We start from the raw sequence: 21775 nt of genomic DNA on the forward strand, positions 1-21775 counted from the left end.
CTATAAATGCACCTCTCTAAATGCACTATTTTGAAAATTATGCATATGATCCCAAGAGGTGTGCAATTATGGAGGTCTGACTGTAGTCGGCTTTACATTCGAAGAATTAAGTTTTCATAATTAAATGCTTCAAATTAAATTTCTTTATTCAGTATCACAATAAATGAAACAAGTTCATTAATTATGCGTTTTATAATATAAAGTAATTATTTCTTTTAATTAACTTTATATACAAGGATTTTTATTTTATTTTTTTTATAAAAAAAAACCCCCGGAATTAAGAATAACCCTTTATATGTGAAACAGAATAAAATCAACATTTTCAAGAACAGAATTTTTTCAATTACATGAAATTGATAATTTTGGCTTTCTGCTGTTGGTGTACCTATCGGAATATTTGTAATATATATTTTGCCAAGGAATAATGAAATATATATATATATGGGATCGGTAATTGACAAAAATTAAATGTTTCAAAATTAAAATCAACAAATATGTATCTAAATTAACCGATGTTTCAATTCATCATACATTGTTTAAGTGAATGACGCAATTTTCTCTGAAGCAATTTTCTCAATTGAGAACGAAAACATAAAATAAAATAAAATAATAATAAAAATTTTTTCGCGATAAACTTTTCTTTTTTTAAATAAGATCGAGCGGAAAAAAAATTTTTTTATGTAAAATGAATTATGAAAGATAAGTTATACAAAGTGAGTTACAAAGTAAAAGTGAATTACCTAATTAAAAAATAAATTATATTTTATATTTTGGAAAATTCATATTAAATTACAATTACATATATATTAATTAACTATGTGATAATTTAAATTGAAGAAGCGCGATTTTTTTTTTTTGTCCTATATATATACACGTTCCTCAATAAATAAAACTACATTTAATATAAATAAGTAAAGGCAAAAGCGACTGCGGCGGCAGCTACACCAGAGAAGCTTGGAAATAAATTAGAAGCATCACTGCTAATGGGGGTTGGTAAATTATTTTGAGCGGTACTAGGGGTAGGACCAGCAACGGGGCTAGGAATGGTAGACTTTGGTGTTCCAGCAGGAGGAGCGCTAGGAGCAGCGATAGGATTAGGAGCAGGTACTGCGGCTTTTGGATCACCTGTTACAGGTGGTGTATTAGGATCAGTTATTTTTGGTGGGGCTGCTGGATCTGTGGGGGGAGCTGGGGAAGCAGCTATTGGAGCTTGTCCATAAACATCTTCGATTCTAAATGATCCGGAGAAAGAGGTATATGTTCCCGCGGTGTATTTAATGAAATAATTATTACTGATAGGACCAATGGTCTCGGGTACGTGATATTCAACTCGTTTAGCAGTTGCTGGAACTTTAGCAATATTTGCAACAAAGACTTGAACTGTAGAATTACCCATCATTAAATCGATAGTTGTAATTCCTAAATCTGCTAATTTAGGAGCTTTGCCATCGTCAGCCCAGATAATATCTTCATCATCACCGCCTTCCCAAGTTACAGAAGCGAATGGGGTGTTAGTAGTTATACCAGCTGAAACTGGTGAAAGCATGTATAAGGCAACACCTAAGAGAATTGTTGAGAATTTCATTTTGTTTATGAAAGGAAAAATGGTAAAAAATAAGATTAAAGATGTGTATAAAAATGAAAGTAATTTGTTCGCTTCCAGGCGAAAAGATAAAATGGAAAAAATGGATTATTTTTACAAGAGGGAATCAAGACATGTTTATATACTAAATTTCACTTATTTTTTTTTATATAATAAATTAAGTAATGATGTACAGAGTAAACGGCCGTTTAACAACTATATGGATAACAAGTTTTTCTTCATTTCCGTTGGTGGTAAAATTCACGTATGACTACAGCGTAGATCCCTAATCACCCAAATACGGTTAGATACTTCTGCTATTAAATATATTTCATCAATTTAAATCATTTAAAATTATATAAGGCCGTGTAACCATACTCGAAACAAATGTTTTCGGCCTTTATTATATTTGAAATAAAAAAATTCTAAACCAATTTACAAGATTACCGAATGAATTCATTCTAGTTACACATCTGTAAATATTACTCTTTCATAATATTACCGATTAGCACGTGAAATATTGATGCTTGTCGACCCCCAGTTACGCACATCAAATTCAGGTGGATTCTTTTTTAAAATAAAATAAAATAATCATATATTTACTCCAGAAAAAGAAAAAAAATAATGAAATTTTTTTTTTTTTGAATATCTTTTTTTTCTGCGGTAAAACATGGGAGTAATTATTACAAAATAATTTTTTTAACCAATTAAATTATTTTTTGTTCAGATACCCGAAATTAAAATTTGTAGCGTTCGACAAATAGAGATTAAAAATGCAGGTTAATTAAAAAAGAAATCTAGAAATTGGCCATTATTTTCTCGTAGTTTGTTCATATAACAGTTATTTGTCATACAATTGATAGGTGATCGATTACATGTATTTACATATATATATGTGTATATTTTAATACATAATCATCAAATTATTAATTGATTGGTAGGATATTATCTCGTATTGCCGAATTGTATTCCGAAATATAACGGTTATGATCTAATGTTTGTTTCAATTACAAATTGGTTAAATTACAACATAGCGCAGTCACAACGAATTTTTTTTAAAAAAATTATCGAAAAGTTATTATTTATTATTATTTATAATCCTCATGTTATTGCTTAATGATACTTATTTATTACACATTCTTTACAAAAAAAGTAAAATAAGTACTAATGAAAAGAATTTGTATATGTAACGTAATAATGGACGTAATTTGTTCTCCAAAAGAATCGGTCGATCACTTCAATGATGTTTCCATTCTTGGCATTATGAAGGAAAAATGGATTTGACGTCTTTTGTAATTTAAACTAAAATAAGGCTTCTAATAAAAAATCGTACAACTTTAAAAATGCAAAATCTGAAACGAGATTTTAAAATATACAATATACATATTGTATTTATTTTCCTTATATTTAAAACTCATGAAATACCGATCTTTATCTATTTTAGTAAGATAGTTGAAATACACTTTTTTTACTTTTTCTTGTGATTAAACCACCCAAAGTAGTTAAACCGACTATTTTTAGAATTACAATACAGAATTTCGGTATAAAATCATAACCTTTTTTTTATACGCTCATATAAGCTTCATAAAACATAGAGATATGATGTTACAATGTACATCAAACGGAAAATGCGACCCGTGATCGAAGCTGTTTAAATTCAATAAAGAATAAAAAAAGAAACTCCCCAATATTATCAAATTGGGTTATAATAATATTATTAGAATTCGATAGAATTTTATGCAAAAAAAAGAAACCACAACGAATCAATAAGAAATTGAATGTGATTAGAATAAAGTTTTTATTTGTTTAAGATGATCACGGATATCTGTAGAGCGACATAATTTTAACATAGTACAAATTATGTAAAGACCAAAAAAAAGAAATTAAAAATAAAAATAAATCCACAACATAAATGTAACAAATATTAATGGCTCATAAAAAATTTGCGTAATTTCAGAAAAATTGAACTCATCCCAATAGAAAGAAAGAAATTTTATTAATTTTATTAGTAAATTAACTATAAGCGGATTAGCAGAAAAATGAGATTTATTAATAAAATTATAATTAACAAAAACTGGTTGTATGCATACGACATTTTATTAAGCAATATTTTAGGGGTGGGTAAAGAAAGGTTTTAGTATATATAGTGTAACATAAGATTTACATGGGGTGGAATGGATATTACGTAATAAATGTCACTAAATATTATCTTATTCCGAATTAAAAATTAATTCATAATTAGTTTTTTTTAGTATTAATCATCTAATGAAACTCTTAATATGCTGTTATTTAATATTAGAGATTGGAGGTAGGATTTAAGGTTAGGGACATGTGTCCATGACATACTGTATATTAGCTAATATTTAGGGGGTTAAGCGTTAAAAAAGATCTGGGGTGGGGTAAAGCTCCTTACAAAACTAATAATGGCTAATATATGTCACTGCCCTTAGGATTAAGGGCTAGAGAACTTATAACCTCCCATGCAGGACTGAAATTCTATTTGTCTCGTCCATTATGTCATACATTTATGCTTACATATTGAGAGTTATTAATTTCGCTTAAATGATATTCTTGTTGAAGATCATAATAATAATCGTTATTACTAATAGAAGAAGAATAAAGATTATGTGAATGAATTGTTATTAAAATCAGCTATTAAGGGAAATTTCCGTTCCGCTCAACATAATTGAGGGATATGCGGATGTACGGATTGCTCTATGATGAACTTAAATTTAAATTGAATGAAAAAATCAAAAGAAAGAAATTAATGATACGGATCGCTCTATGATGAACCTAATTTAAATTAAAAATATAAAAATAAAAGGAAATTAACGATGAGAGTCATTAGACAAATACGATTAAGAATGAGGTAACAAGAGATGAAATTCACATTTCTCATTTTTTTTTTAAAAAAAAATAAAAACAGTTGTCATATAATCATAAGATTTTCTATTTCCTTTTTTTTTAAAATCACAAGATCGAGTCGTTTTAGGAACAAATCTGTACACGATACATAAAAAAAAAAATTAATGCTTCAATACAGGGTGAGTACATCGTCAATCTGATTTACTGACAACGCTTCGCTGACAGGGTTCATTTCACCGAAAGGGTTCATTCACCAACAGCTGTTTCACCGACATGGTTCATTTACTGACAGTTATGTCACCGGGGTTATTTCATCGAAAGACACTCGGTACATTCGGTAAAACTCGGTAACCTAAGAATAAGGCAAAAAGTACATTGGTATAGCTCTTTTTTTATTCGGGTTTCTGGATTATATCGAATATTATCGAGTTTCTCTCGGCAAGGGTAAAAAACTAAGAAACGGAAGATAAAACTAAAATTTGCGATTTCGGGATGATGTCACGTGAGGGATAGAGAAATTCTGTGATATGTCATTTTTTATGTTAACTTTGCATTTGACATGTTCATAGTAGCTGCCGTAATAGTTAGTAAAGGCCATGACAAATATTTTAGGGGGGAAGAGTTAAGCAAAATCTTTCGTGACACAAAATTTAGTTAAAATTAGTATAGGCTAAAAAAGATCTTACCTGGGGGTAGTAAGGGCAACTAACCCTTAAGAATTTATAACCTCCCATGCAGAACTTAAACATTCTATTTGTCTTGTCCATTATGTCATACATTTACATACATTACAATATATTTTTAACAAGTGACTAATTAAATTCGATGATAATCATATGCTTACATATAGAGAGTTAATAATTAGGGAATGTTATTTCGCTTAAGTGATATTCTTGTTGAAGGTCATAATAATTGTTATTACTAATAACGATTACGAGAATAAATTGTTATTAAAATCAGCTATTAAGGGAAATTTTCCGTTCCGACTCGGATTACGGTCGCTCTATGATGAACTTAATTTAAATTGAATGAGAGAATCAAAAAAAGAAATTAACGATGGGAGTCATTAGACAAATACGATCAAGGATGAGGTAACAAGAGATGAAATTCACATTTCTCTTTTTTTTTTAAAAGAAAATAAAAACATTTGTCATATAATCATAAGATTTTCTACTCCCTTTTTTTAAAAAATTACAATATCGAGTCTTTTTAGGAACAAATCTGTACATGATACACAATACGGGGTGAGTATATCGTTAATCTAATAATTAATTGTTTACCGACAACGCTTCACTGACAGGGTTCATTTCATCAGCAGTTATTTTACTGAAAGGGTTCATTTCACTAACAGTTGTTTCACCGACAGGGTTCATTTACCGACAGTTATTTCACCACTGATCATTTGCCGAAAGATGCTCAGTACATTCGGTAAAACTCGGTAAGCTAAGAATAAGGCAAAAAGTATATTGGTATAACTTTTTTTTTTTTATTCTGGTTTCTGGATTATATCGAATATTATCGAGTTTCTCTCGGCAAGGAGTAAAAAACTAAGAAACAGAAGATAAAACTAAAATTTGCAATTTCGGATGACGTCACGTGGGACAGAGAAATTCACGCTGGACAATGACTACAGTAGGTGTTCTGTAAATATAAAATTTATGTTGACTTTGCATTTGACATGTTCATAGTAGCTGCCGTAGTAGTTGCAACAGGTAGTAAAGGTTGTGACGTATTTGCTGTAAAGTAACTTTATACCGTAATAGTCGTAATAGATGGTATTAAATGGTCAAAATGGTTGTAATGTTTGATGAATACAGTCAACTCTCTATAAATGCACCACTGAGTGACCACTCATAAATGCACACCCTCTCTAAATGCACACATTACTTAGTGCTAAATGCACACCCTTTATATATATACACCATGCAACGATTTTAAAAAAGTCCCACCTATATCAGTACTTAAATGCACTCACGTGACTAGATAATTTTCGCGTGACGTACGTGACGCACTGCGGTTTTTATAGACACGTTACTTGTGGGAATTTCATCTTTTTACGGAAAATAAGTCAACATGCTTCCATTGCTTCCTAAAACTCCCCAAAATAAAAGTCACTCTAACAGACTCTCAAAACCATAAACTTTGTCTTTATGCTAGTAATAATAAAAAGACTCGAGTTCAGTATGCAGACTGGGTTGAAGAAAAGTAGGGAGTTAGAGTTGACGAAAATACTATAACACGAATCTTACAAACTAAAAAGAAAAAGCGGCTTATCACTGAAGTCATTCACCCAGAGCAAAAGCGACACAAACCCGTTACCTTTCCGGAACTTGAGCTTGTTTTCAAGGAGTTTGTATTAAATTATCAGCACCGAACAATCCTTAGTGATGCGATACTAGTTGAAAAGGCCAAGTTACTGGCAATTGGGTTGGGAGTTCCCGAAAATATGTTACAATTTTCTTCTGGTTGATTTCAGGGATTTCAAAAACGTAATGAAGTCCGTCAAGAAAAGCTTCAAGGAGAAGCATCAGCTAATGAAGCTGCTATTATGGAAACCTTACCATTATTACGTAATAAGTGTGCTAATTACCCTCTTGAACGAATCTATAATATGGATGAAACTGGGCTTTTTTACCGGTATATTTAATTTTTTTATTATCTAAGGTGGTATCTTGAACAGAAATCCAAATATGATTTAATTATTTATTTAATTTTTTTATTGTTTTGCAGATTAACACTAGCTACAAAACGTCTTTCGGGACGAAAAAAAAAGCAAGGAACGCCTTTCTATAGCTTTGCGTTCAAATGTCGATGGGACACATAAATTACCTCCTTTAATAATCGGTAAATATGCAAATCCAAGGTGCTTTAAAAATGTCAACATTTACAACTTACCCATGACATACCGAAAGCTTGGATGCTCCTAACAATTTTTCAAGAATGGTTTCGTGAATTTGATCGTCAAGTTTGCATTAAAACATGGAGGTCAACGCGTCTTGCCCTTCCACATGTTGAAATTCAGTTTTTACCTCCGAACACAACATCAAAGATTCAGTGGATGCTGGAATCATCATGTCATTTAGTAACTTACTTTATTTTACTGAATAATTTATTATTTTTATTTAGTTGGTTGTTAGAACAAGTTGAGGCCGGACAAAACATACAGGATCTAAAGATGGATGTTTTGCAAGCCATTCGGTATATCATTCCAAGCTGGAGTTACAGTTGAAACAATCCGAAATTGCTGAAACCATACCGGGATTCTTCCTGATAACGAATATGATGAAACTGATAATGAAAATAATCAGATGATTGATGAACTTTTTAGAACGATTCAAGCCCTTAATCTTCCTAATGCAATGCGAGTAAATAAGTTCCTTAATATTCCTGAAGAAGATATTACATATGAAATTTTTGAAGATGACCAAATCATTATAGAACTTATAGATATTTTATTCTGAAGATTTGGAATAGATGATAGTGACCTATAAGCACTAATATAGCATTTTAAAAAGAGCTTAGAAACTGTGAATATGTTCTTAATTCAACAAGAAAATACCGATGAATATATCAAATTATTAGGTAAATTTGAAAATTTTATTAGAAAAAAAAAAGGTACATATGATGCAGTTAATTAGTAACTGTATTGTTAATTATAATAAATGCGAAATAATAAAATTGAATAATAAATAATGTTTTTGATCTATTAATATATAATATAATGTTAATTTTTAGTGTTTCTGTAATGTAAAATCTTTTAAAAAAAAAATTTTTTTTTTTTAAATGCACCCCCTTTATAAATGTATGCTTATGACCGGTCCCAGAGAGTGCATTTATAAAGAGTTGACTGTAATTAGGCATTTTCGTAATTTTGAACCGTAATCAGAAACTAGGGTTGCAACCCAGGTTGTAAATATGAAATGTTATAATTATCGTTATTTCATCTGGACTGAAAAATTAAATATAAAAATTTTAGATTATGGCACACGTAAGAATTGAATTTCTGATGAAATTTGAAAAATTAAAAAATCAGAGTATTACTAAAGTTCATCAGTGGTGATGGTCACCATACCAGCATTATGATGTACTTTTGGCCAAAATTAAAAATATAATAAAATACTGGCCGGCATTACATCATAAATTCACCATTGGTGACTCTCATCACTGGTGATATTTAGTAATACCCAAAAATCAAAATCGAAAACAACTAACATTAAAAGATGTAAGTTTTTTTTTGTACTTGTAAATTTCTAAAATTGAAAAATTGGTGAAATAAATCCGTAAGCGAAATAACCATATTGTAACTTCCTTCACGGGTAATCCGTCATTCTCAATGATAGAGTATCCGATGATATGAATCCTGAACGAGCTTTATCCCGTTGCGCAATATCTCGAAATCTGAATCTCAAAAAAATAAATAACAATGGTTGATACCTTATAAAATTTTTCAGAAAAATGATCACAATAAAAACAAGAAAAATGATCGTTTATCGGAGTTTTTGCCAGAATTCTTTTTATAGGGATAGTTATTACTTAATAAACCAAAGGCAATTGAAATTATAATATTGAGCGAATATATTATTAATAAATCAAATAATAGTAGGAATTTGAAATATTAACGAGTTGCGAAATAGTTCGAGTATCGTCTTGAAGTTCTTGAAGTATATGTCTAAGAACTCCGATTGTACTGTTATAACAGAATTATTCCAGGTAGTAGCGGTCATTATCCGAGGACATGGGTTATCATGGGTTGTCCAAGTCTGTACATCCAAAGGACATGCCCAATCCAGAGTGTTACAATCATAAAGCATTCGATATGTACAGGAATTAGGATAATAGAAACTGATCAAATTCCTAAAGTTCCAAATCTTTCACTTACGACTAACCAAGTGAATTTATGTGCAATCTATAAAGGCATAATAAAATCAGATTCTAAATGGCAGTAAGCGAAAGGAGACGGAGACACTGCACATTTGATAAATCAATTACATTAAAGAAATTATTATTATTAATCTTTTTATGTATCGTAGTACAAGACTACCCTGAACCTCGCGATATAATAAATTTTGCAAAACACGTGATGATATTCAATCGCGAATCTACCAGCAATTGTAAGATTACGACGAAATTAAGATGTAGAACGGGCAGTTTCACTTGTATCAAAGAGCAGACTGTACGATTGTTTTCTTATGAACAATATATATATAGATAGTATTATTATATATTTTTAATTTAAATTTGGCACGTGTGTGACTGCGTGTTATATAATAGGTGGCATAATGGCATAAGTTCTTTAGAAAATTACGGGGACATTCATTTCTACCAAGTATAAACATAGCATTCCTTTAAATTTAATACATTGAAATGAAAATAATTTCAAATATCTATAAATACTTCATGAAGCGAAACCGAAAAATCATGTGATTTTCTATAATTCTGGGCAAATTTATAGCGCTGACCAGAGTTAAGATTTAACAACCAAAGGTTCGAAAAAAATCACGTTATAATTTATAACCGAAAAAAAAAATTCATTTTATAATATTTATATTTATGTTCGATATTTTTAATTTTATATTATTTCACTCCGCTTGCTTAATATTACTGAATAAAGATTGACCACTTTTATATTGAAATATAAAATCCTTAAATGATTTATTACTTATGTTTTGAGATGGAAACAAAATAAAATGTTATTAAATCGGTCCAAATTATCATAATTATGTCATATACATATTTTTAATGATTTACGCCCTCGAAAATTTAAGATTGATGGAAATTTTTATTATGAATTTTTATATTTTTTTTTCGTGAAGTACGCGTATGTAAATTATGATTCGTAATTCTTTGATTTTTTGCGTGATGTGAGACAATATTGGAATATGGGATGGAAGGTGTCATCTTAAGATAAAGACAAGACTGCAGTTATAATAAAACTTTAGTTATAAAAATTTCGCAAAAAAAAATACGAAAATGGAGAAACTATACAGTACTATTATTGTAAAATCTCATCAAAGTCGAATCTCCCTGCTTGTTATAAAAGCGGTAAGAGCTAAGCCTACTTGTCAAAAAGTATTAAAAGGAGGTGTTGAAAAAAGAAAATAAGAAAAAATTCATAATAAATTACCATCAATGTAAGTGACGACGAATATACTTGAACTTTTTTATTTACTTTAAAATCACGTTACTTGAACATCGCATCATATAATTTTGGCCAGAATTATGAGTTGCTGCGCCGCACTTGTGATAACTAACAATTTTATCACCACTAGTAAGAGACAACTTTTTTCAAGTCGAGCAGTCTGGAAAATTGCTAAATATGGTTATGCATGTAAATTTCTCAAGATCACCAATGATGGACTGGATAAATTAACTTAAAATAGAATAAAGATCATAATAATAATAACAACAGATTGATTTCCATATCAAGAAGAAAATAACCATTAAAACAAGTTACAACCTTATATAGATAAGGTTAACACGTAATTACAGATAAAGAAACTCACTCTTGAAAGTAATGCATATTGTAATACAATTGGATGAATTCGAATAAATTTGTACAATGCATAAACAAACCTTTATATATATATATATCTATATCTGCACTGTTTGCATGTCAATAATGTAAACGAGATTATAAACATGATATTCATGATTAAAAATAATAAATTATCATTGTAATTGCCTAAAACAAGGGATGATTTTAATTTCACACATTAATGTTTACTTTTTTAAATGATTCTTCACTGAGTTAAAACCTGCAAGGGATGAAGATTAAGGAGGGAGATTTTATCGGAAAATTTCTCTGCATCAGATAAAACATAATATTATACGGAAGATTTGATAAGTTTAAATATTGTTGTTTATAAAATAATAAACAACGATGCAAACTTTCAGATCGATTATTTACTCTTATAAGATTCGTTTTAAACTTTTTTTTTTCTTTTGTAAAGGATCTTCAATATAATTCAACCAAAAGAATTTAGATTATTATATGTCATAATTATTATTTATTTCCCACGACTAATCGACTTTTGTTTTTTTAATAAAGATCGCGAAATTTATAAATTTGTGACGATTGCAGATCTTTTTTTATCATTTGTTATCTGTTGTACAATACTGCGTAAATACTATATTTGGGGACAAAAGTAAAAATGTTTATAGAAATTTACTTGTAGAACCAAATAAAAAAATTTGACTTGCAAAATAAATTACTATTTTTATTCCTTCCGTCTTTTTTCCCATTACTCTGAGTTGAATAAATGATAATATCAAATTATCACATTTTTGTGATATAAAAATCCGGATGAAATTCTTGAAATTCTTGAAATTATGTGTGCCTTTATCACATCATGCTCTTCAATAACCTTGTTTCACCAAATTCTTTTAAAGTAAAATGCCAAGATAAATAGAATTTTCTAATCAAGAAACTTTTTTTTTTTTTTTTGACAATGCACCTATAATATAATATTACTAAAATTCGAACTTAAAAGAAAAAAAAAAAATTTATGGTTTTTTTTAGATAGAAAGTTATTCAAGTAAATAACTTTTGAATTCAGGAGTTAAAGGAGTTATATTATTACCATACTGTATTGTCTTTTTATCTTTAAATAATATATTATTCATTATTTTAGCACCAATAAAATTCATTTAAAAATAAAACTCTTTCAAGTTATTACCTTTAAAACAACAATGACACATTTAATAGGCTAACCTTAATTAAGAACGTAATCATCATATCACGACAGAAATCCGCCACATTCACATTTTATTTACGCCAATTCTCCGGAAACCCTTGAAATTTCCCTACTAAAACCATAATGATCAACATCAACCTAGTATCAACTAAATAAGGTAATAGATTAGGATAAAATAGGAAATCAATACGAAAAGAAAGATAAGGTTTTGTATAAGTGGTTGAGACATTTGGCGTAACAAGTAAATATCAAGAGCCTTTTATGGGATTTTATCAATCAAATTTTGTTATTGTTATTTTTTTGAATAAATATACCGACCATGCCTGCTGCGAAGTATAATGCATTTTTCGTTCATGCATTCTCCTTTTTCTTTACGTGAATATTGGAGAATCTTTTACACCTATAGAATATTAATCTATTCTATTATTAGTAATTATTTTGTTCTGAGCCTTCTTTTTTTTTATTATTTTACCTTTTTTTTTATATCAATACCGTTGTACATCAATTGTGTATTTAAACACGTGATTTAATTCAATAATTCTTTTGAATTTTTTTGATTCTAAATTGAAACAACTGAAGAAAATGGCGGTACAACATTGTTATTACGATCTATAAATATCTTAGGCGAGATTACGCAAAAATTACGTGTTAGCTTATTTTTTGGGCAAAAATCACAAAAACAAAAACCACGGCTAAAACGGTTTTTAAATTCCGTGCTGTCCTTATAGGAGATTTTGCTTCACAATAGTTTACATTTAACGGAAATAACGGATAATTTATAATAGGAATGTTTTAAATTACTATAGTCACGTAAGGAAAATTGAATAATGAAATCGAGGTAAATTAAATATATAAATATATTTATATTTATGTAATACATTATATATATTTAATTATTATTTAAGAAAGGATTTTAATTACTCAATAACGATATTAGTCATCATCATAATTTTTTTTTTTTTTTTCTTTCAAAAAAAGAAAATAACTCGGATATTTTCCAACCTTTTCTTTGGAAAATTAGAAAATTAATTGCATTATGTAACACCATATGTTAATGTCAATCAAATCTAAAAAACTTAACAATAACTTTCTCTATTACTGCGTTCTGTGCTGATCTTTACCCTTTAAAATTTTATATTTTTTATTTTTAAAACAAAATATAAATATGGCTTTTCGTTTAGATGAATTCCTCCCTTGAGAATCGGCTTTTCAAAGCAATTTTTTTTTAAAAAAAAATTTTCTAAAGTATTTTTTTTTTCGTCTATTAAAAAAAAATGCCACGAAAAGCTAATGAACGTCAAGGCTTCCACGTGTTCAGTATAAACGATGACGTAGCTAGACCGCCGCCACAACAGCCCGAACCAAATTTCGCCACCATCATTGACTATGAAAATGATTTTAAGATTTTGAATTCTGCGCATCATCAATTAACCCTTGATATCTCAACGCTTCTTAATAATTCCAAGACATCCCGCCGAGCAGCTAAGCTCAGACGAGAAGGGAAGCTGGAAGCTCCCCGCCCCCAAAATGCGTGGATCTTGTATCGAAAAGATACCAACGCTAGGTTTCGACAAACAGGGGAACATGAAGGAAAAAAATCCTCATTGATATCACAGATTATCGCAGAAATGTGGGAGAATGAGAGAGATGAAGTTAAAAAAATGTTTTTTGTACTTGCAAAATGGGCTGGTTACGTTCATAAGGAAGTGAATGACGAATATAGGTATTCCCCGAGAAGATCTGGGGAAAGGAGCCCCGAAACTTTACCTGGAGACCCTTTAGTTAATTATGAATTCGATCCAAACTTAAGTAATTTAAGTTCACCTTATCCCGAACATCCAATCACCGAATTTCCTGAATATCCAATCCCCATTCCTTTCGAATTTCCCCAAACATTTTATTTTCCCGATTCCGGAACTGAAGAAATTCATGTTCCATACGTATTAGTACCATCATCAACCGAGATGATTTACTTTCCCGACTATGACGTATATTTACCCTCCCTATATCTTTGTGATATAGATTATATGATATAAACAATTCATTATAAATCTAACCTTTAGTCATACTTGGTTCCCAGAATTCCCTCTCACAGACACAATCTTTTTTTGTTTTGAGTTTCGAAATATGTAATTTCTTTTTTTTTTTAAAAAAAAAAAATGTGCGATTGAAAAAAAATTTCGTCTTTTTATTTTGTTGTTTTTAAAAAAAATCATTCCGTCTTTTTAGTTTTTAAAAAAATTATTTCGACTTTTTATTTTTTAAAAAAATTATTTCGACTTTGATTTGTTTTTAGATACGTTTTCCCTCCTTACGATTTTATTTAAAATTTGCCCTCTTTAAGATTATTTGCCCCTTTACGAATCTATTTTAAGATTATTATTTTAAATTATTAAGTTATTATAAGTTATTAAGGTTTTTTAAGCTATTAAGCTAAAAAACATATATAAGTTATTATTAAGGTTTTTAAGTTATTATTTATTAAGCTAAAAAACATATATAAGTTATTATTAAGATTTTTTAAGTTATTAAGCTAAAATCAAGATATTAAGATTTTCTAAGATTTTATTTAAGATTTCAATTAAGATTATGTTTTATTATGATATGATTTTTTTTTATTTTTTATGACGCGTTTTTTTATGATACATCTTTTATTACGTAATAAATAAATAAAAAATATATGAATTATATATCTGATATACTATGAATAAATAAATAAATATATATAAATATACGTTATTTTTATTTCAATATTTCTAAAAAAAAAATTGATTTGCTGATTGTTTTATAGATGATCGATTTTGCCATGGCTCATATGAATTTTTTTCTCTTTTCATAAAAAGTAAAAAAAAAACACATTTATCCCGTATTTATACATAATATATTAAATGTTTCTTAATTTTGACAGGAATTAACCATATTAAAAAAACATCTAACACCTGATCACTGATGTAATACATGATAAAAATAGATTACTATTTTTGGTATCTCCTCAAAAATTAATCTGGGAATATTTTTTTAATATAAACTTATTATACAGTATATTAAAATTATCATACAAACATTATATTGCGTTTTTAATAATAATTAATGTTTAACAAATACTAAAATTTTAATTTCATGTTCGTGAAATAATTTTATATTTGATAATTTTTTTTTTACATATTTTTAAATTTTTACAAATTATATACAAATATCGGTATAAATAATTTTGATATGATTACTTTTCAAAGATTCTAGATTAAAGATGCCAAAAATAGTAACCTATTTTTATCACGGGTGTGCTCTACATCTATCATTCCGTTACTAAATAAGCCACACAAAGGCAAGTCCCGGGTTGTTGGTTAAATAAATGAACTCGCCGATCATTACTTCATTTACTTCATTTACTTCATTTAAAGGAGTACGCGTGTGGCGCGTCTGATTCCAGGCATTACACGCATTAACATTTATACATTTTACACGTATTACACGTATTACACGTATTACACATAATTTGCGACCCGGCAAAGTTCAGTTATCGGAAAAAAATCGTGTGTCTAAATCAGAGCTGCAAGGTTAACATTGTTAATGACGATTAACTGTTTATTTTTTTGACAATGATACTTTTTCCAGTTTCCACTCCTTCAAAAAATTTTTTTAACGCGCGCTAAAAATGATGATAATTGACATTATTCTCAATGAATTTTTCTATAACTTACGTCATAAATTCTGTAACCAAAAAATTATCCTATGATGAATTTAGTAATCCAAATGATTTTCCTTAAGCTGACATTTTTTTTTTTTTAATAATGGATGCAAAAACACGATATTGTTATAAACAGGATATTTACAGATATTTTTTCTATTACACAAATAAAATCTATTTTAGTTTTTTGGGGGGGGTTTTTTTTTTTAAAACAAAAGAAAAATTAACTTTTCCGCCGCGCATTTTGTGATTTTCTACTAAATACTTCTTTTTTCTTCCAAATAATAAATTACGCATTCATTTATTCAATTTCGTAATCATGTTTCAAAAACAAAAAAGGATCGTCTGACCACCCCCCTTTTTTTTTCTTTGCAACATTTCTTTTATTATGTGTTACTAAATGATCTCGGAAATTGGACTTCCGATAGATAAAATTGGAAATTGATCATTTCCATTTTTGGATTATAAAAGCAAAAAGATGCATTCTTCTTTTTTTCTTTTTTTCCCATCAATATTAAGGAAAGTAATATTGGCAAAATAGATAAGATTTCGCATAATAAATGATAATAAATGCTGATTATAAATGATTACAACATAATAATAAATGCTAATTTTACATGATTACATGTGTAAACTTAATTTATTACAATAATTTCACTTTTGTTACTCACGCCGTACATTATCTTGCATATGAAAAAAAAAAAAAAAAATTTTTTTAAAAAAAAATTTAAATATAAAATTTGACTTCCCCCCAAAAAATTATATATAAAAAAAAAAATAATCTTTTTTGAAAAAAAAATTTTTTATAACACTAGAAGGTTATATAATAACAAGAAAAGAAAAAAAGAAAGAAAGAAAATAATAACACGTTTTTTTTATTGACATTTTGAAAAGTAAACGTTTTTTATGCCGTTTTGAAAAAGTACAAAAAGAACACATTTTTTGTTAACATTTTGAGAAGAGTCAAACAAAGAAAAAAAAAAACCAATAATAATATATATATATAGTTTTTATATATTTTCTTTTAATAATACACTTCTTTGAAAGAAACAGACATTCTACCTCCTTATTTATCTATCCTTCAATAATATTTATTATTTAAAATGTCTAACGAACAAGGAACTTACTCAGTTTTTGGCGTTAATAACTCAACACTAATTCCCTTTCCCGATTTTTATGATACTATGTACTTTGGTGGGGACTCCAAGACTTATAGAGAACTCGTTTACACTTCAAGAATCAAGGATACTCTTAATCTTACTATTGAGGTTCTTACGAATGACTCAAAAACGTCCAGACTTGCATTAAGAAATGATAGAAAGAAGTCTAAAGGGGAACAAATTGAAATCCCAAGACCTCAAAACGCTTGGATCATTTATCGTAGAGACAAATATGTAACTCCCGAATTTGAAGGAATAAAACCATGTATCGCCTCAAAAGCAATAGGCGAAAGATGGAAAACCGAAAGTAGCGAAGTTGTGGAATATTTTGTTGCACTTTCTATGTTGGCATTAGAAAATCATCATAACAAATATGGGAATTATAAATACAAACCTAAATCAAAAGCCTCCAAAAAATTCAAGAACCGTCAAAGACAACAACATAAAAGGAATACATCTCCTGAAACTGAGGAAACAACATTGAATCAAGACTTGCCTCAATTAGTTGTAAATCCTCCATCATCAATTAAAGAATATCCAACTCCGGTATCATCCATTCAACTTTCTCCCGTTACTGATTTCTCGGAACAAGCGAATGAAATTTCGTATCTCATGACCCCGGCATCATCAAATCATCAATCGCCTGTAACTTCTCAATATGGTTCCTCGGATATCTTAACCCCGGAATCATTAAATCAACAAACACCTATAACTTCTGAAGATATTTTGTCGTCAATGATGTATCCGCAATTCTCCGAGATAACACCCATTTCAACATACAACAATAATTCACGTGTGTTTTCCGAAGATTTTTTGAAATTTTTATATAGTGCTGATATCCTAGCTCTTCAACCTTCAACATATGTGACTTATAATACTGGTATCCCAGATATGACCTTTAATACTGATATCCCAGCAATCCCGGCACCCGATATGACTCTTAATGATATGACTTTTGTTCCAGCAACCCCAGCACCCGATACTGATATCCCAGCAACCCTGGAAACCCTTACCAAATTTATTTTCACAAACATGAACGATCAAAATAAAGATTTTGATCTTTATCCAGAAAGTGAACGACAAATACCTAATATTACTCCACCAGTAGCAGAACCGATGACAACAAGCATGCAAAACCAGATTTTTCAAGATATTTTTCAATACGACAGCAACGCTTTATTCTCGATCCATGCAACACCTGTGGAACATTACTACGACGGCTCATCCTTTTAATAAGCAAAAATAATTATTACCACAAAAACACAACAAACTCATTCTCATAGTTTCTGTAGCGCCTAAGGCGCTACAGGAACTATAAGACGAGTTTGTTGTATTTCTGTGATACTTGAATTATTTTTCCTTGTTATTTGGACAATCGATTTCTTTATTACAATCGTCTTCCTTACTACTACGATCGCTTCCCTTATTGCGATCCCTTATTACATATTTTAACATATATATTATATACGTAAATATGCACAAAGAACAAAAGATATTCGCGCTTGTGGAGATACTTGTGCAAAAACTTTAATATTATCCGAAGGACATTAGTTCGAAGGATTATTTATATTTATATGTATAATATATATGCTAAAATCAACAAAATCCAAAAAAAAAAAAAAATTATTATTTATATACCCTTTTATATAGAAGATATTTTTAACGAATTAAATCGAACATTTTTTCTTATTTTATATACCTCAAACATTTTTCTTATCAACGATATTCTTATTTTTTTTTTATTTTTTTGTATAACAATTATATTTTATTATATATTTTATATTTTATTTTTATTTAAATAAAAATTTTTTTTAAAAAAAATGATGAAAATGTGATATTGGTCTGATTTACTGAAAATACAAGGTATAAAATAAGATCTGATGTATTTCTAAAATATTCTTTTAAAATGCCAGTTATAGCGTTGTTGGGGGGGCATTGGGCTTTGATTTAATAACAGTATGGATTTTTTCATAACTATGTCTAAAAAAAAGCGTTATCAAAAATCCAAATTACGAGTCAAAGAACCAATTCAACAAATTCATATAATAACGGCATAAGAGAGAGAGAGAATAAAAATTAAAAAAAAAAAATTCGCTGAATTTATTTATCTCATCTTTGCTTTGCCACCACTAATTATATGATAAATGAAATCTGCGGATTGCGTATTGCGTAGCAAAACTTAGTTTAAATAGTTAAGTACGTAATTTGTGTAATACGCCCTAGCCTACTTTCCTAAAAATACAGACAATAACCACAAAAACCCTCAGTTAAACATGATAATCATTCCCTAATCATTCTTCGATCTACATATTTGCTTGTTACATTTTTTTAGTGCTACATACTATCAATGAAACAAAAGAAAAAAGGAACTGTTTCATTTTTACAATCAATTTCACGTATTTTAAAAAAATTGTATAAAAATCATCGGAATTTGAAATTTTCTTCTTAGGTACTGTGCGGAGAAAGTAACAAACTGCGTATTAAAAAAAATAATACCTCGCGCAGTAAAAAAAAAATAGTGAGAAACTTTTACGCAGTAAAAACATCCAAGCAGAAAAAACTTTTTTCCTTTACATTAACCTACGTAATCGTGTAACATTTGTGGGTATTTGTGGTATTTATAGTTACAATAGTTATAACATATTGATTTTCCAAAATGTGTTGACAATAACAACTTTTTGGATTTTCAAACTAAACCATTACTAATAGTTGATTTGAATTAATTACCATAATTAATAAATGTCTTTGTTATTAACCGGAGTGTGACTGCGAATTTTTATTTAATATAAGGAAAACAATTGGTACACAACATAAAAAAAATTTTTTGCTATTGTTTGAAATATTTGATAAAATTAGAAATATTATTATTACACACATTACACAATCTAATATTGTATCTCTTTATCTTTAACTTAAAAAAAAAAAAAAAAAATTTTTTTTTAATGTTTGATAAGCATTAAAAAGAAAATAAAACCCTTTTACTTTTTTATCAAACAGTCTTTTTATATAAATAACTCGTTTGTTCTTTAAATGCCGATAAAAAAAAAAAAAATAAAAAACAAAACCCTTTTTATAAATAATTTATAAACATTATTATTTTTATTTATACAAATTGTTTTATTTTTTATTTTTTATTTTTTTCTTTCTTCCTCTTTTTTTTCTTTTACAATGATTACTTCACTATTGACACCTGACTCTTATGTTAAACATAAACATAATAATAATTACTTGGTTTTTGACGTAAATTCTAAAACTAAAAACGATGAAGAACTTTTAAAATATACCGACTATAAATTTAATATTGAACCTGAGATTCTCCTGTCCAATTCCACAACCACTCGATTGGCAGTAAGAAATAAGAAAAAAGGTATAAACAAAATTCCACGTCCTCAAAATGCATGGATTATTTATCGTAGAGACAAGAGTGTGGAATTGAGACGTGATGTTGCAAGAAGGAAACAAAAATCTAAAGATCTCTCAAAAGATATTGCGCAAATGTGGGAAAACGAACCAAAAGAAGTCAAGGAATTATTTGAAGCTTTGTCAAGAATGTCAGAAAAAATGCACGTCGAAAGGTATGGAAATTATAAATATAAGCCAAAAAGAATGAAATCAACATTGGAATCATCAGAAAAATTAAATAAACCATATAAGCAAAGGAGATTCAAATTACACTCTACGTACGAAAAACCATTATACGTCGAAACGTGTGGAAATTATAAAACATATAAGCCAAGGATAACTAAATCATTGGAATCATCAAATTCAAATTCACAAAAATCACCAGATTTATCAAATTCATTATCTGAATTCGCCGTAATCGCATTGACATACGAACACACATCATCAGAACTCAAATCATTAAAGTCCGAACCTTCACCGGAAGAATATGGCTCTCGGCGGAACGCAATGATAATTAATCCGTATAAAAATTTTCCTTATAATATTATGAACATTATGAACACATAGAATTCATATTAAAGACATTATTAATTTTGAGTCCATTCATGCAAAAAAAAAAAAATTAATGTTATTAAAAAAAGGTGAGAATGTATATAATTTCATTAATTAAATCATCACGAATTTTTTTTTATATTATATTCAGTGTGATCATGTACAAACGGCATTTTTCAGTATTAGAAAACAGATTTTTTTTTCGGTTTTTTTTTATTGTATAATCTAAATTACATTTTGCAATGTTTTTTTAAAAAAAATTTATTTAATACAAATAAATAATATATTCCTTATTTTTTAATATTAATAATTAATTACTATAATTATCTGCCGTTAATACGTAAAAGTACAACATTCGTTGCATACATATTCTTATGAATAAAATACATAGATAGCTGAGAAATTTGTTCCGGCAATCAATTATGTTTTACATATTTTAAGTACGAATTAATGCTAAGTACGAATTAATGCTTTAATTGATATAATTTACGTATAAAAATTTTGTATCAAAAAATCTTGTCAAGTAGGGATCAAATCATTAAACTTATTTGAATCGAAAAATAATGCGAAAGTGTAAAAAAAAATTTTTTTTTTTCTGGTTGCTACAGCGAAAAGCACTTTTCACGCAGTCATGCGCAGCATAATAAGGAGCTATTAAATTCAGATGCACATGACACACTGGATGATCGGCATCTTCCTATGACGTTCTATAATGTCGATCTGGAAAGGGTTCTTTGATCAATTCTGTTGTACAACCGCAATCTATATTCCGAATATATTCAACTTTTTTGTTATATAAGACATCATGTTTATCCACATTTTTCAAAAAATT

At 28.5% G+C, this 21775-nt stretch overlaps 4 protein-coding genes across 4 annotated transcripts; 3 read left to right on the top strand and 1 right to left on the bottom strand.

The window, feature by feature from the left end:
* Positions 1 to 625: 625 nt before the first annotated feature.
* On the bottom strand, positions 626 to 1692 carry OCT59_013198 (uncharacterized protein). The gene has a single exon (XM_025317880.2). It carries the CDS (start codon positions 1583 to 1585, stop codon positions 899 to 901), a length of 687 nt encoding a protein of 228 aa, XP_025177380.1. The 5' UTR covers positions 1586 to 1692; the 3' UTR covers positions 626 to 898.
* An 11723-nt stretch (positions 1693 to 13415) lies between these two features.
* Positions 13416 to 14177, top strand: OCT59_013199 (uncharacterized protein; the record flags this gene model as incomplete). The annotated part of the gene is made up of 1 exon (XM_066140658.1): positions 13416 to 14177. The coding sequence occupies one exon, from the start codon at positions 13416 to 13418 to the stop codon at positions 14175 to 14177; it is 762 nt and encodes a 253-aa protein (XP_066001519.1).
* A 2665-nt stretch (positions 14178 to 16842) lies between these two features.
* On the top strand, positions 16843 to 18222 carry OCT59_013200 (uncharacterized protein; the record flags this gene model as incomplete). Its single annotated transcript, XM_025317879.2, has 1 exon — positions 16843 to 18222. Exon 1 carries the CDS (start codon positions 16933 to 16935, stop codon positions 18220 to 18222), a length of 1290 nt encoding a protein of 429 aa, XP_025177379.1. The 5' UTR covers positions 16843 to 16932.
* Positions 18223 to 19958: 1736 nt separating this feature from the next.
* Positions 19959 to 21264, top strand: OCT59_013201 (uncharacterized protein). The gene has a single exon (XM_066140659.1). It carries the CDS (start codon positions 20158 to 20160, stop codon positions 20956 to 20958), a length of 801 nt encoding a protein of 266 aa, XP_066001520.1. The 5' UTR covers positions 19959 to 20157; the 3' UTR covers positions 20959 to 21264.
* Positions 21265 to 21775: the final 511 nt, after the last annotated feature.

Source organism: Rhizophagus irregularis, chromosome 20 (assembly GCF_026210795.1).
Source record: "Rhizophagus irregularis chromosome 20, complete sequence".
In the NCBI taxonomy this organism is placed as follows: domain Eukaryota; kingdom Fungi; phylum Glomeromycota; class Glomeromycetes; order Glomerales; family Glomeraceae; genus Rhizophagus; species Rhizophagus irregularis.